The following is a 15235-nucleotide window of genomic DNA, read 5'->3' as shown; positions in this document are numbered from 1 at the left end:
AATGGTTGATTTGCATTATAGCTAAAAGTCGATGATCATGTGAACAGCAGTGCCCTGAGAGTCTAGTGCTAATCTGAGTAATATTTCTAAACTTTATTTTGCTAAGTGTCATTCAGGAGATTTGTACAGAAAGCATTACTAAGATAAATCTTGAAGATAATGTTATTCTTGTTGCCTCTGATGTATGCAGGGTTGATAACAAGCTGATTGCCTCCTTCTGATGGATGATTACAGACAACAGATGTTTTAATTTGATTATATCTGTGAGATAAGCATAATGCTGTGTTAAGTCCAAACACTTTTTATGAGTCTTCCAAAACATTTTGCAATGAATGTAACCTTTTGTAAATGTCCTTGCTTGAGGCTGCATGTGTTCTCATAAGAGTGCAAATAACTAGTAACAACTCGAACCCAGTGATTATGCAAAAGAAGAAAACTGCATTTAATAGTAGCTGTAATTCCACGCTCTATGATAACCTAAATTAAGAGAGAAATACGATGCAAGCAGTGATACAACTCACAATAGTTTAACACTGTTCCAAAGAGGACTATGTGTACTTCAGCCAATGATGAACAGAAGGGGCAGAGCTTTTATCAAGAATGCTAAAAGGCTAATATTCGATGCCAAGCACCCTCAATTTGAAAATTAGCAGGTGAATGTCAGCATTGTGAATGGAGTGCTGCAGGGAACAGAAGGTTTGTGTTGCAAAATTTACTTTTGATTTTAACTGAAATGCCAAAGTTTCTCTGAAAGTAAACTTCTTCCTTCACTGTAATGAAATCAGTGTTGCATGTTGCTCCCATGTTTTGTTTTTATATGTAGCATGGAGAAAACAACAACAACAACAAAATCAAAAGTAATTGGCTGCTGAAAAAAAAACAAAACAAAACAATGTATATCATACCACACATATCAAAGTGGGACATGTCAACATTTCAAAACAGATTTCCCATTTTTCTTTTGAAATGAGGTAAGGCAAAAATTTTCAGAGTAATAAATGTTTTTATTTTAGTCAAACTACTTACTCCAGTTATGGCATTAACAGTTTTGTCAAGGCAACATCAGCATACTGTGTTCCCAATTGCCTTGTTTCATTCCAAACAAAAATCACAGGCAGTAATTCCAGTGTTTGCCAGTCAGTAAAGTATCCTGTAGCTTACATTGTATAGTGTATACAATTCAAACAATGTTTTCTTTAGGATTCACGTCATCTAACATAAGATAGCTGAAAAGTAGATGTCTGGACTAACCATGTTCTCAAACAGCTCATGTGTTTGGAAGTTTTAAAAATATCTAGAGTCCTCTCCATTCTTTGATGACTGAGGGGAATGTAGGTGACCTAATAGCTTGCTCCCACCATAATGGCAGTTATGTTCATATAGCCTTTGTCCTCCATCCTTTGGTCCTTGAACCTGTTCTGGGACTAACTCGCTCCAGTCAAACAAATCAGACTCCGCCTTTAGATGTTGGTAAGCTGCTAGGTTGTCTCAGCCATCTCCTGGAACTTCACTCCGAGGCTAATTTTTAGACAACTGAAGTGAGATGTCCTTGCCTTAATGTTAGCTCTACATAGGCATGAACATTACGCTGTGTTAGTGCAGCTGTATAGGCCTCATTTAATTCTGAGTCAGTGGATCTGGGAAGGAGCTTGTGGGATTCTTAAACAAAGCAACACTGGAGCTAATAAACTAATCAAAATAATGGCTTTACTGGGCACATCAGCAGTTTTTGGCTGTGGGTAGAATGATTTTGGGTTAAAACTGTATGTTGTGTACAGTGAAATGACAGTTTTTGTAACAATACAACTTTTGTGAAAACTCAAGTGTTCTTCATATGAGAATAGGGCTGTAGTTCACTTGGGACTTTGACAGAAATATGATACTCCAAGCTGAGAAATGACTGGAATACGAGAGAGATCATTCGTACTCAGTAATCTTTATGGACTGTTTTAAAAGGTGTACCTAAAAATGCAGCACAAAGTACTTAGCTTGTCTTCACCAGGAGGCCCTGAGATACAAGAGGTACTAGATGGTTTGTGTTCTGAGTATCTCTTTGTAAGGCCCCAAAAGAAAACACACACTATTCCAGGCTTCAATATTTTGCCTTTCTGAATGGCAAACTGAAATTAGCTGACCCTTCTTTATCTTGTCAGGCTGGAGTTAATTATTTACTGCTTTAATCTGCAGTAATCTTCAAAGCGGGCTATTTCTTACTTCAGTCAGGCTGAGGTTAAATATTCACAGTTTCAATCTAGAAGTAAGTAATCAGCTGCCATCTGCAAAGAGGGAACTGGGAACTATGAACAAGGAAATGGAAATAAATGACCAGCTTAGTCTTGTTTTATATATTTTGATTGTCCAGGAAATCCTGATTAAGCTGCATTTAGGCCCTAACAGGGAAGCTTAAAGCACTCAAAAAGGCAGGACGAGAACTCTTGTTAATAAGCCTGTCTGGTACAAATCTATGAACTAAATAGGGGTTTATTGCAATTTCCAAGTGGACTTTTGGTGGCAAAGTTACTCCTTCACTGAGGATATCCAGGTAAGATATATTCCTTCCACCCAAAAACTTTCTAGTAGCACCCGCCACTCTCATGGATTCTCTGAACATTCAAAGTGCAGCCATAGCACAGTCCCCCCTGCGTGACATATCTGTGGAAATAAATAACAACACTTATATGGAAATATCAGGCTTCTGCAATTCACTTGTAGTAGACTCCTCACTTACTGGATGACAAGCACTGTATTACCTCATGAGAGAGAGGGGTGGTGATGCCAGGCTGCAGCCAGGGATGTGAGATTACTGGGGATTGGAGATTACTAAGAGGTTGTGGAGTCTCCTTCTCTGGAGGCATTCAAGACCCACCTGGGCACATTTCTGTGCAACCTACTCTAGGTGAACCTGCTTTAGCAGGTAGGTTGGACTAGTTGATCTCCAGAGGTCCCTTCCAACTCCAACCATTCTGTGATTCTGTGACCTGAGTACAGCCCTCCTCAAGGCCTCCATCTCTGCAAGCCTCTCCCCTGCTCCCAGACCCTGGATGACAGAGGCTGGTCAGGAGGTGCCCATGTGGGAGAAGAGCCATGGAACCTGTGCAAGGGAGAGAGATGCAAGTAAGGCAGAGGCCAGTTTGTCAAATTAAGCCTGGATTATAACAGGTGTGAATAGTAACTTTAAACCTGTATTTAATGGCTTTTAAGCTTCTTTTCATATTGGAAGTTATTAACTTAAAACCAACAGGAGACTTCAGTATGCACAGCCAGCTTCCTAAGCAAACAGCAACTCTCTGGCACCTGCAGCTTGACAACTACAAGGACAGAGAAGTGTACACAACATACAGTACATACTGATGGGGGTTGAGAAACGCTTTCATTTAAGTGGATTAGTGAAAACACATCCAGCTTTTAGCACAGAGCTGGTGCACAGGAGCTGATAAGAACACTCCAGTCTGTACTCAAAGGGGAGTCCAACATTTTTCTTACCTCTGGAAGGTGGTGACTGTGTTTGAGTGAATCTTGACTGCATATAAAGGGGGTAGAGGAGAGGAAAATGCTCTTGGAGAGGTTTATGAGAATTTGCACCATAAACTGGGACTGCACTGTGAAAATATGCATTTAGGGAGTTTTTAGAATTAATTTTACATAAAATCACAATGAGATTTTTTTATGTCTGTTATAGGCCAATTAGATGCATTATGGAAACATTTCCAAATTCATATAGAGTTGATCTGGGGCATCCAGAGCATGATTATGTATATTCCCCCTGCGGTCTTAGCCCTTTTTGTGAAATACCCAGATCTGTACCTCTAACTATTTCTGTAACTGAGACAAAAGCGAAACACCAAAATTTGAACAGACACCTTCAAATTATTCTCATGTGCATGAGTTTACCTTCCAGTCAATGCCCAGTCATTTAACTTGTAGAGGAAGAAAGTCTCTGTGAACCAAAAATGGGTCTCAAGACAACTGCTGGCTATGCAATGCCTGGACTTAATATATTGGCAGAAGGCTCGGGCTGTATTCGGGTTGAAAATCCAGTGGTTCTTGTAGTCTTCATCTGTGCCACGCAAAGCTGGCATTGCAGGTGTGGTTCTCCTCACCACATCCTATGTGCGTTTTTGGTTTTTTTTCTGAAGAAGGCAAAATCTCTGTCAAAAGCCAAACCTGCTTTGGAGGAGAATGGAGATGAACTTCATCTGTGACACATACGCAGCATTTGGGAGCAAGTGGTGTGCATACAGCCCATTTAGGAGCAAAATGAAAAAAAAAAAAAAGCAGGTGACAAGTTCTCACTGTCAACTTCAACATCTGCAAGCTGAGTGCCCAGCTAGCCTGTGTGAACGTTTCCTGTTATTACCCTGCCTTCAATTCCCCTGCTTTAGTTCATCTGGCGGTTACATCCGTCTTTCAGATATCGGTTCTGCAGCGGGGGAAACGGGCTGCAGCAGCATCAACGTGGTCAGGGACACGGATGCAAGGAGGAGCTCTAGGACGCCCCTATGCCCCAAATGACAGGACTGTCAAATCCTGGGGAGAAAGGCCCGTTGGAGCTGGCCGGTTCCCGTCGACCTTGAGTCCCCTTGCAAACCACACCGACGCTCCGGGGCTGGGGAAAGGGTGGCGGTGCCCGGTCCCCGCCTCGGGAGGGGGGCAGGCGCAGGGATCCCGCCTGCACGTCGGGGCTGGCCCCGACGCGCTTATGGTGGGAGAGCCAGACCTTAGAGGGGCTGGCCTCTGGCAGATGATTGACACCAAACTGGGTGAGGTTTCATGTTAAAAAAAAAAAAAAAAAAAGGAAGAAAAAAAAAGAGAGAGAAAAAGGGCGAGCGCAGGGGAGGGGGTGACTGTGGAAAGGGGGGGAGAAGGAACTACTGTAAGAGTACGAAAGTCCTGCCCAGCTGTTTGCGAAGTTTAAGATTTCCTGTTTCCCTTGCCTCGCCGAAGTGAAGTTTTCAGTGAGTCACGGGCAGTCCCGAACAGCGGAGCCGTGCAGCCCGCTCCCCCGCCGCCCTGCCAGCCCCGCCGTCCTGCCAGCCCCGCCGCCGCGGCCTCCCCCGCTGCCCGGCCGCCCCCCGCGCCCCGCCCGCGGCTCGCCGTCTATGCCGATCCGGCTCCGCGATGACTCCCCGTCTGCCGAGGAGCCTGCGGCGGCTGCTTCTGCGCGTTTCCCTCTGGCTCCTCATGGGCAGCTGGGTCCCCGCTCTGCTTCGGGGTAAGTGTGCGCCGGCCCGGCGCTGCGGCTTGACAGTTGCCGGGGCAGGAGTCCGGAGTCCGCCGCGGGAAGCGGGGGACGCGGTTGCTAAGAAAGTTTTGAGGCTGCAAACATTTCGGGAGGGGTGAGCGTGTTTGTTTATTGCCCTACTGGAAAGTAAGCGGGGAAGAAAGGACTGGGAATGTGGAGGTTTCGCGTCAAAAACTGAGGGTCCGTCCCTGGAGGGAAGAGGGGGGAAGAAAAAGAGTTTGGCAGGAAATGCAGCAGGGTCTGGTCCGGCCGGAGGAGCCCGGGGAGGGCAGCTCGGGAGCTGACTGCTGACCCTGGGGGGAGCGGCTGCCCGGCCCTGCAGCTGCTGCAGCAGCTGCCGCACCTGGTGCCGGCCCACACCGTGTGCCCGGGGGCGGCGGGCCCGGGGGGAACCAGCCGGCCGCGGCCCGCGCCTCCTGCCCCTTTCGGAGAATGGTCACGGGTGCAGGATCCAGCCCCCGGCGCAGCTTTTGAGATGCCCTCTGGGATGGGGAGCAGCCTGCCCTGCACACCCACAGCGAGAGAGGGTGCCACGGGTGCTCGGTGGTCCGAGCCGGGCTGTGCCGGCTCAGAGGGCCTGTGCGCGGCCACAGAGCTCGCTGCTCTGAGGCTCTGCAGTTGCTTACCAAAAAAAGTTGTTTTACATGCGTGTTTCTGCCTACAGCAGAATTAAGCCGTGATTGTGAGCAGTCAGACTGAGAGCAGCAGTCATTAAGCTTAGTGTTCATCTTGTTTGATTCAGTTTTAATAACGCTATAGATCCCTTATTCTGTTTTTACCAAGACATCCCTAGGTAGGTTTTTGAGGTTGTGGTTTGCAGTATTCTTCATAGGATAATTTGGAATGTACCAAGAGCTTAAAGTGCTGCTGCAAAAACAAGGTCCCTGCCCTGAGGAGCTTTCCATCTCGGTCCTACCAGTACTTACCCACATATGTGAACTAACATCTGTAACTGCAAAGTTAGGCCCTAAATCATGTTGCAGTGCAACTAGTGAACCTAAAAAGGGTACATCAAATTGCAGCACAACTACACATGGAACAGTTTTGAAGAATTAAGTAGTTTTCTGAGATGTTGTGTGATGGCTAGTTTTAGTCTTAAGGTAAGATGTGTAGACCCCCTGACCTTCTACAAACTTTGCTCTGTGCCTTCTGCTTCTCTCTTGTGGTTCATTTGTGGTCAATAATAATCTCAAAATTGTTACTAAAACATAATAACATAAATTATATAGCTCTTGTATAGTTACTGCCAATAGCTATGTACAGTATGAATAACTTCATGCTTCATTAACAATCCTGTCAGAGTCAACAGATTTTACATACCTGCAAAGTTACTCATAGAAGCTTAAAACAGATCAAGACACAGTTTAAGAATAAGACACTATGGTGTCCCAGGGCTCAAAATTATGTTATTTTAAATGTAAGATGTGCAGCTTCTTGATATATATTTTTATTATTCCTGATCAATATAAATCATACTCAACTAGTGATGTCTTTTATTTTGACCTCTGCTCCGTTTTTTTTGCAGATTCCCATCACAAAAGCATTAAATGAAAAAGCTTCACTTTTGTTAATCTTGTGTTATTTTTTATTATGCTGCCTTTTTTTTTTTCCACCCACTCAACAAGTATAGACAGTTCCAAACTGCAGGTAGATTTTAAAAATGGACATAGCTTAAGAATTTGTTCTTCTTTCTTGTTGTAGGCCCTGTGAGGAAAAAATACAGATTGGTTACAATTCAGCATTTTTCATACCGATCTTCATCTACACCCGACAATAACTAAAACTGAGTGTACTTGTCAGATAATCTATCCTCTAGCTCCAGAAGTTGTTTTAGTAGTCACTGCAGGATCCTATTGTATGTATAACAGGAAGAGCTGTTCAGAAGAAAACAGTTCTGTGGGGGCAGAAAGTGTGAGGTTTGTATATTGGTTATTATTTGGTATCAAAATGAAAACTAGAGCTACCAAATATTTTGGTGAAAACAAAACAGAAAAACAGCTACTTGCTTGTAATAATCAATAGCTCAGCGGTTCAGTGAGGATGAGGCAGGGGAGATACCAGTCTCAGGAGACCTCAGTTCCCAGATATGCCTACTAGCTAGCTGGTTCTTGCTGGTAAAGAGGTTAATAAAGCTCTGGCTAAAATTTCACTTAAGCATTCTTCACAGCAAAATATTAGATAGGAATGGCACATGCCCATGAAGATTCTGGACAAAACTACAAATTCTTGAGCAGGTCCAATAGGAACTATCTACTTTGAAAAAGATGTTCGCATGTCCTGTAGTACACACAAGTAATTGAATTTTTTTCCACAGAGTAAAGGGACAAGGTATGTTTTTTTTGAATGATTGTGAAAGCTGTATTGAGCAGTGTAAACCAACAGTTGCCCACATAGGAAATTGACACTGCTGTGTCCAAGTGAATACAAATCTGTAACTTATTTTTGGGATATCAAACCCAGAAATTTGTTCCTTGGAATAATCTGTGTAATAATTGTTCATTTCTGAGCATCAAGAACTTAATTTCTTCAAACTCTATTTGCATTATTGTCTCCTTAATTTTTAAAAGCCGTGTCATAGTCAATTAATTTTATAGTAACAGAATGAAATTCAGAGCTTCAGCTATTTGCAAGAGGGGAGTATGAGAACAATCTTAGTAACATGGTGGAAACATGTCTGTTACACGATCAAATGTTAAATGCATTCCTGCCCCCCGTTAAACTGGCAAATTTCCAGTTATTTCAGGAGGGAAGTAGGAACAGAACAGAGATATTATTGCATTTTCTTCTATTTATGGACTGTCCTGAATTCTAAGACTTTTGTACCTGAGACTTTGAAAATCACTTTTATTTAATTGCTATTTTGAGCTCCTTGGCATTAATGCACTTCTATGATATTCAGGTGGTGAATTCCATATAGGAATGGTTTCTATTAAAAAATGATGAGCCAGATCTTAAGCTGCTGCGAATGAATATAATTCTGTTAGAATCAGTAGAGTTACATCGAGTTATGGCATACAAGTTTCCTGAAACAGTTTCAAAAGTAATTTCAAACAAAGGGCAATGGAATAATTCAGATTTTTTTCATATTCATAATATTTTTTCACTTACATTTTATAAACACTTTTATATCACCTACATTTAGCCAAGCAACATTGATTCAAAATGAAGTACTCCTTTTTGGGATTAGTTGTTATGGTTTGAAAGATGCAGTGTGCTATAATGGTGGCTGATAAAAGTTGTCATTGTGACAAGGTTAATTCTGAGCTTAGGAGTGAAGATGGTGGTGTCAGGCTCTTAGCAGAAGGAAAATTCTTCCTTTTTTTTTTTTTTTTTCTTGTGGTGTGTGTGGTGGTTTTTGTTTTGTTTTAGTTTTTTGTTGGGGTTTGGGTTTCTTTTTTTTTTGGTGACTTTTTTTTCAAGACGGTTTTTAGAAGGGAGTCGGTTTTTTGAGGGAAAAGAGCATAGTATCACTGTAGCACCAGTTGTTGGAGTTTCCCATGCTTATATTTCCTCTGCAGGATATTTTAAAGATTATATTTTGCATTTGTGGCATAGGAAATTTTTTTTTTCTCAGTAATGTATGTCTGCTCTGTATGCGCTTTGCTAGCATTCGCTTTGTACCGCTGTCACTCCTCTGACCTCAGAAGGGCTGTGCCTCATGGTATAACAAGAATGTGCAAAAACCAGCTGGTTAGGCCCAATTCATTACTCTCTTGAATTCTGCATAACGGGGTGCATTTGTATCAGATGGGTATGAAATATCGCTAGTGCAATGACAGATTTTGGTCCGAAAGTGATCCGTGCAGTCTCCACACTGGCTGGCATGGCTATGGTTGAGTGTTGGTGGCACAGTGAAAGTCAGGGCTTCCAGCCACCCTTGTGGTCCTGGGATCAGCAGGAGGGAGGTGAGTCGTTCCAGTCCTGGTCTGCCCGTGGTCCCTGCAGCTTCTCTGGAATCTGGTGGGCAGAGGGACGTAGGGATGTCCTGAGACGGGTGGGAGGCCAGTGGTGCAGTGTCTCCTTTGCCACATAGGAGCCCTTTAACTTGGGAAATTACCAGGTAGGCACATCCCAGGGACATCAGCTAGCTTGTGTTACCAGTGCATTGCAAATTCAGTAAAATGGACTAAGATATCAACCATTTCTGTGCATGTGTTGGAGACTACAAGGGTTTTCCAGCATGGAGTAGTGGAGAGAGGGTCCTGTTACAAAAAAGTTGGCTGAGTCCTAATCTAAGAGATTTAATGCTGAGATTTTGATTTACTTAATAGGTCTTAAATTTTAGCCTTAAATTTTTGGGGGGTTAGAGGTTTGGTTTGTTGTTTGTTTTTTTTTTTATTTTTTCCTATAGGATAATAGGAACTGTTTTTTAAACTCTTATAATCAAGAATAAAATAAAAGGTCATAACAAAATACGTGCACTTTTGTGAACTCAAATTCTGGAAGGTTAAAATAGACCAAAATAAATCAGAAAGAATATGCCTTATTATCAACAGACTAGTCATAAGTCCTTTTGAAGTTTAACTTCACTGGCAGGTGGAAGTGATAAAAGTTGTGTTAAGAAACAGCAGATAAACTTGTTACTACAAAGGATAGATTGTTTTTACAGCAAGGAGTGGTCATACACACTGGGACTTGGCATTGTAGTTAAAGGCAAATGCCGCTGATGTGTATGCCACTCATGGCTTAGAGTTGATACTAAATATTTGCAAGATTGGGTTCTCAGTGACCGAGCTAAGTCTTCAATGGTTATTTTTCATAGTATGTCTTCATTCTGGCATAAAGACAGAGCAGCAGCACTGGCATTGCTTGAGCACAACCATTTACATCTTACTGCCTGAAAGAACACAGATTTAGTTAATGTACAGATGTTTAGGGTAAGATACGTAGAGAGAGCAAACCACTTCAAACACCATCCAGTGGTGAAAAACTCATCTAAAGTAGTAGTTAGAACTATCAAATCTCACCAGGAGTTGCTTAATTCTATTGCTGCTGGTGGCAGCATGCCATCGTTAGTTTACGTCCATCATATTCTAGGGATTTAAGCAGAATTTAAATTGAGGCATGTATTAAGGGAGTCTGCCTTGCAGTCCATACCGATTCCTGATTGGGGGACTGATGTCCAGTTGTCTGCACTGCTGCAAAGTTTAGTGACTGTTTCAGATCTTAAGAAACAATAACATTAGCAGTGGCAGGAGAAGGCCATTTGTCCATGTTTGTGCATTTTTTTAATATGCCATTTCCTTACTCTTTCTCTGAATGCCATTGTGGTTGTTAACAGCTGGAGCTGGAACTACCTGTCCTTTTCTTCATATGGGTTTTAAAGCCTTTTCACCTCTGGGAAGATTGTCTGGGGAAATAGTAGTTTTCCTTTGCTCAAACAACTGGTATTTAGCAAGAACTTCCTGCTGGCATTCATCCCTGAGTTAATCTGGTTAGAATTAGAGGTGGTTGAGAGTTTTTGACACTGTTTTTCATGGGAAAATGCTGATTTGTCAAAACTGAAACAATTTGTGGAAATGTACCAGTTTCCATTAAACTTTCATCAGGAAACTTTTTTTTTCCTTCCCTAGTCCAGGGTGGAATTTCTGTTATAGAAAGATAGAGAAGGAGAAATCATCATTAATCAATAATTAGAATAATCACTGGTTGAGGATGAAAGAAAGGCAGGACCAAGTGCCTGGTCTGGCTCATGGAGTGCACATTTGAATCTGGAGCTCCCCCTATCCACCCTCCCCAGGACAATGGACGGCTGTCACTCTGATGGTGCGTGCACGCACAAACACCCCCACACCCGCCACTTCAAATTATTTTGGCTTCACTCTAGTGGTGAATCTGAAAATGTATAAAGTGTCACAGCACTTTGTAGGGCAGGAAAAACATTTTCCCAACAGTGTTTAGGCTGTCCTGCAGCCATGTGTTTGTTTCCTCCTTGTTGGATGGGAATGACTGTGCTCTGAATGTCTAGTGTCTTCTAGTCTTTGTTTCATATCATAATAACAAGCTGTATCCAGACATTTCTGTCATGCAAAGGAACCACAATTTTTATTACTAACAGTCCTAATAGTCTGATTCCAGGATTCCAGCTCTCCACTCACACAGGGTAGTATTTTGGCAAAAATTCGACTGAAATTAATACATTTCAGGAACAGATAGAGGAGTCTACTTCCACACAATTAAAGCATTCCTTCAATTTACCACCTGGCAGATACATCACTACAAATGACACCTACAGTTAACATTTTGCCTCTGGAACAGTAATCTGGGACCAGAGGTATTAGAAAGCTGTCTTCTGTTTCCTACATACCTTCTCTTTGTACCCAAAGACTTCAGCGCACAGCATCAGATGAGCTGTTGCCCTGCTCCGTAAGTAGACATCTTAGATTTTAAGGTAAAAAAGAAAGACTTATCAAGCAGCCAAAGCCATAAGCTCAGCCAGTGATTTGAAAGTCACACCACATTCTTTCTGGCTTATTTGTAGTCTTCAATAACACGAGTTTTGAAAGATGATAGCCTCTGCCCTTCGTGCAGTTGGTTGGTTCCTCCTAAACAATGCATTGGTGCACCTGTGGGCCTCGTTTAATTCAGCATTTAAACTCAGTTTAAAAAAGAAAAAAAGCTGTTATACACAGAAGACATTAGAAAATCCATCTTGTGTTCCCAAGGTCGTGGTGGCTTTGTTAGGGCTTAGAGACTTCCTTCTGTTAGAAAAGCAAGTGAATTTGAACAGTGCATACTCAGAGAGCGGCGAGAAGGTTTCACAGTCTTACTCCTCAGAGCAACATTTTCCAAGTAAAGACCCAAGTGTGGTTCTTATGTGCCTGGGGCACTTTAATGGGCCTCTTTAAAAACTAGCATTGTGCAAGTGGAACACATGCAGGGCCAGATTGTCAGCTGGCATAAATCAGCTTTACTCTGTTGAAGGCAAGGAACCTGCCCTGATTTATACCAGCTGAGAATCTGGCCACAGAATAAATAATAGGCAACTGTATGTTATGAGGCCGTAATTCCCTTGAGGGGGCTTTTGTGATATCAGTCTTACAGGAGCCAGAGTGATCTGTTTCTCTTTCTTGGAGCAAAAGAGTAATTTGACTGCAATATTTTGAAGTCGTCAGAATGTTAGGAAGGAGAGATTTTAGGCAGTCGAGGGAAAGAAGATGCTTCCAAACTTCCTGTATCATTAGGGACTTCTGTCCAGGAAGAATCATGGGAGGAGAATTTGGGAGGATGCAGATGAATTGGTTTGGGATAAGTAGTCCCAGAAAAAGAGAGTTGTGCAAGAGAGAAGATTTCTCATCAAGACCAGGCCTTTCCTTTGAAAGCACTTGTGTAGATTTCCCAAGCTGTATAAAAACTGAAGCTCTCTCATCACTGCTAAGCTGCTAGTGCTGGTGTAATCAATAAGGAAGCAAAGTGGAGAATGGGAAATGAGGACCAAAGGGTAAACTTCTCCTTAGTATGTGTACATGGTTTAATTTTGTTTAATATTTCACCCAGAAGGGTTATAAGTGAGCTGGTACTCATTTTATTGACTTAGAAAGAAAAGGGGATTCAGTTGGATTTTCCAGGAGTTAACATGTAGTTCTCCTGGGTCTAAATATTTTAGATGTGAGATGCAGGTGAGCAGCCTCCTTCCAGTTTTAATCCTGCTGTGGATTCTGCAGCCCAGAATGGGAGCAAGTGCGTCATGTGTATACATCACCTGTTGGCATGGTTAGGTGGTGCCTGCGGCTTTTGGATGATAATGTGGTAATTTTGTAGATTTCATCTCGCTAATTAATAGAAGCATATTTTGAATGTTGCTGTACAAGAGGGTGAACTTTGAAACACACCACAGATGATTACTAATGGGTTATCACTTCTGGTTATTTTCAGGAAAGGAAGCAGAAGCAGCTGTCCAGGATTCTTGTGTATCTTGAGATGCTGATCTGGTCTGATCCTTGAGATCTAATTAGTAGGTCAGATACTATTGACAGTATAAGCGTGCAGAACAGCAGTGGTTTTGATAGCATGGCTTAAGCAACAGTTTAAGAAATGTGTTCATGCTCAAAGGGATACAAAATTTCTTACGATTTTGACTGCTTCCCTGTTTTTAGTGTTACCTGACTGTCCTGAGCAACTTCCATATGCTTTGGGAGCTCTGTGGCTGGAGCAAATCTGAAGTCATAGTTACATCAGGACTTGTGCACTTGGAGTGCTTCAGGGGTGTAGTGTATGTCAATAACTTCTGTCTATTAAAGTGTACGCTTTGGGAAATATGTTAGATGTAACTACATTTTTCCCTTTCTAGTTTCTTTCTCCAGCTGTCTAATATCTTAAAATGTTACTTCATCAGACAGTATCTACTGTACAGTTTCAGGCCACTGCTGAAAGGCAGTCTGTAGCTATATGTTAGTTTATTTTGCTTTAAGTCACTGTAAAGCTACTAATTAACATGGAGTAGCACTTTTCTGTTATCCTGAGCAAGACATTACATAGGCAGCTTTTTTTTTTCCTACCTTTTTTCCTAAAATGGACTGCATTGTAAAAATATACACAATTAAGGATGAATATTTTTCATTATGTTATCAATAGCGATAAGATGGAAAGACAATAAAATCACATGCGGGAATTCAGCATCTGAGCAGCACTGAGTTGCTTATGGATTTCATGAGATAGTTGGTCCCTTTCTGTGCTCAGGATGCTCCAGCCTCAGCTCTGTACCTGTCTTAAGCTCTGCTGTAACATGACTGGGCAGTGACTCCAGAGTGTCTCATTCTTCTTGAGAAACTCATAGAAAGAATGCACGAATGAAGAAATAAATCTTTGTGTGTTTCACTAATGGGAAGAATTTAATGAGGTTTTGAATAGCACAAATTTGTCAATCAGTGATCGAATACCCATGAAGATTTCAATAGAAGAGCTGTCATACACAGATGGCGGTTGATCCTTTATCTCCTTTGGCTGGTTCTGCCCACAAGCATGCAGCAATTACCCTTCTCATTTGTCTCTTGCATACAAGGAGATCTATGATTCTGCAGTGACTGTGCTGTGGCAGTTGGCCAGCTGCCCTGCTGTGCACCTTCTACCTCCCCACAGTGCCCATTACTGATTTTCATGGTTGTGTTGCCTCCTTTTCCTACAGTGGCTACAGCCTTTGTCCAGAAAGTGGGAGGCCCTGAGAGTATCTAAACTCCATCAGTGATGGTCTCTGAAAGGAAGGATCCTTGCTGGCTGAGACTGCGCAGGGCTGTAGCAGTGGCACTCTGCAGAGAAAGGGTTGACATGTGTGCGGGTGGTCCCCCGAAGCATGTCAGAGGAGAAGAAAGCCTGTTCCCTGATGGATTTATTCATTATTCCAGCCCCTGCAGGGTGACTGATATTCTCTCCATGGAGTTCACAGCACAACAAAGAGAGACTTTACATACAGAAACTTTTTTCCTTTTTACACTGAAAACAACCATTTCTCATCCTCATGAAAAGATCAGAGAGGACCATGTAATAGTCATGACTTCGTAAGCCTCTTTATTGAGGCTTTCACAAAGTAACTAGGTCAGCAATACGTGCTTCTGGGCTATTGAATTTCCCCTCTTCCCCTCAGTCTGTTCTTCCATTTCCTCACCCAACTTTACCACAAAGGAATGCCTCAAGTCAAAAATCTGGGAAGCTGATCCTTTTATTGCATTTGTAGTATTCTCATCTGGTACGTGCAGTGCCGGGTCATCAGCCTTGCAAAGCTGGTGTAGCCCAAGTCTGCGTGTAAACAGCAATACCACTTTGTCTGGTTGTAACTAAAGCCATATCTGTTCTCTCTTTGCTCTGGATAATAGAAACAGGAAGACTTTCAGTGGGAAGTGGTTGATGACCTATTCTGGAAAAGGAAATACAACCAAAAAGGGTTTCTTCATCTTTATTTTTTTTTCTTCATCAACTCCTTTTTCACACACACCTTACTTCTCACATTTTATACTTTTACCTTGAAGTTTCTGCCTTGCTGGGGGCTTTGCTGTTCTC

General features: G+C 42.3%; 1 protein-coding gene across 1 annotated transcript in view; it reads left to right on the top strand.

Moving 5' to 3' along the window:
- Positions 1-4531: 4531 nt before the first annotated feature.
- The window catches only part of TGFBR2 (transforming growth factor beta receptor 2), a gene marked incomplete at its 3' end in the record, with an annotated part of 58145 nt that continues 47441 nt past the window's right edge, over positions 4532-15235 (top strand). The window contains exon 1 of the mRNA XM_080339104.1: positions 4532-5212. Coding sequence (XP_080195230.1) covers positions 5119-5212 — 94 coding nt within the window. The 5' untranslated portion in view covers positions 4532-5118. The remainder of the gene's footprint in view (positions 5213-15235) is intronic.

Source organism: Nesoenas mayeri (genome assembly GCF_963082525.1).
Source record: "Nesoenas mayeri genome assembly, chromosome: 2".
In the NCBI taxonomy this organism is placed as follows: domain Eukaryota; kingdom Metazoa; phylum Chordata; class Aves; order Columbiformes; family Columbidae; genus Nesoenas; species Nesoenas mayeri.
This window is presented reverse-complemented; position numbering and strand designations above follow the sequence as displayed.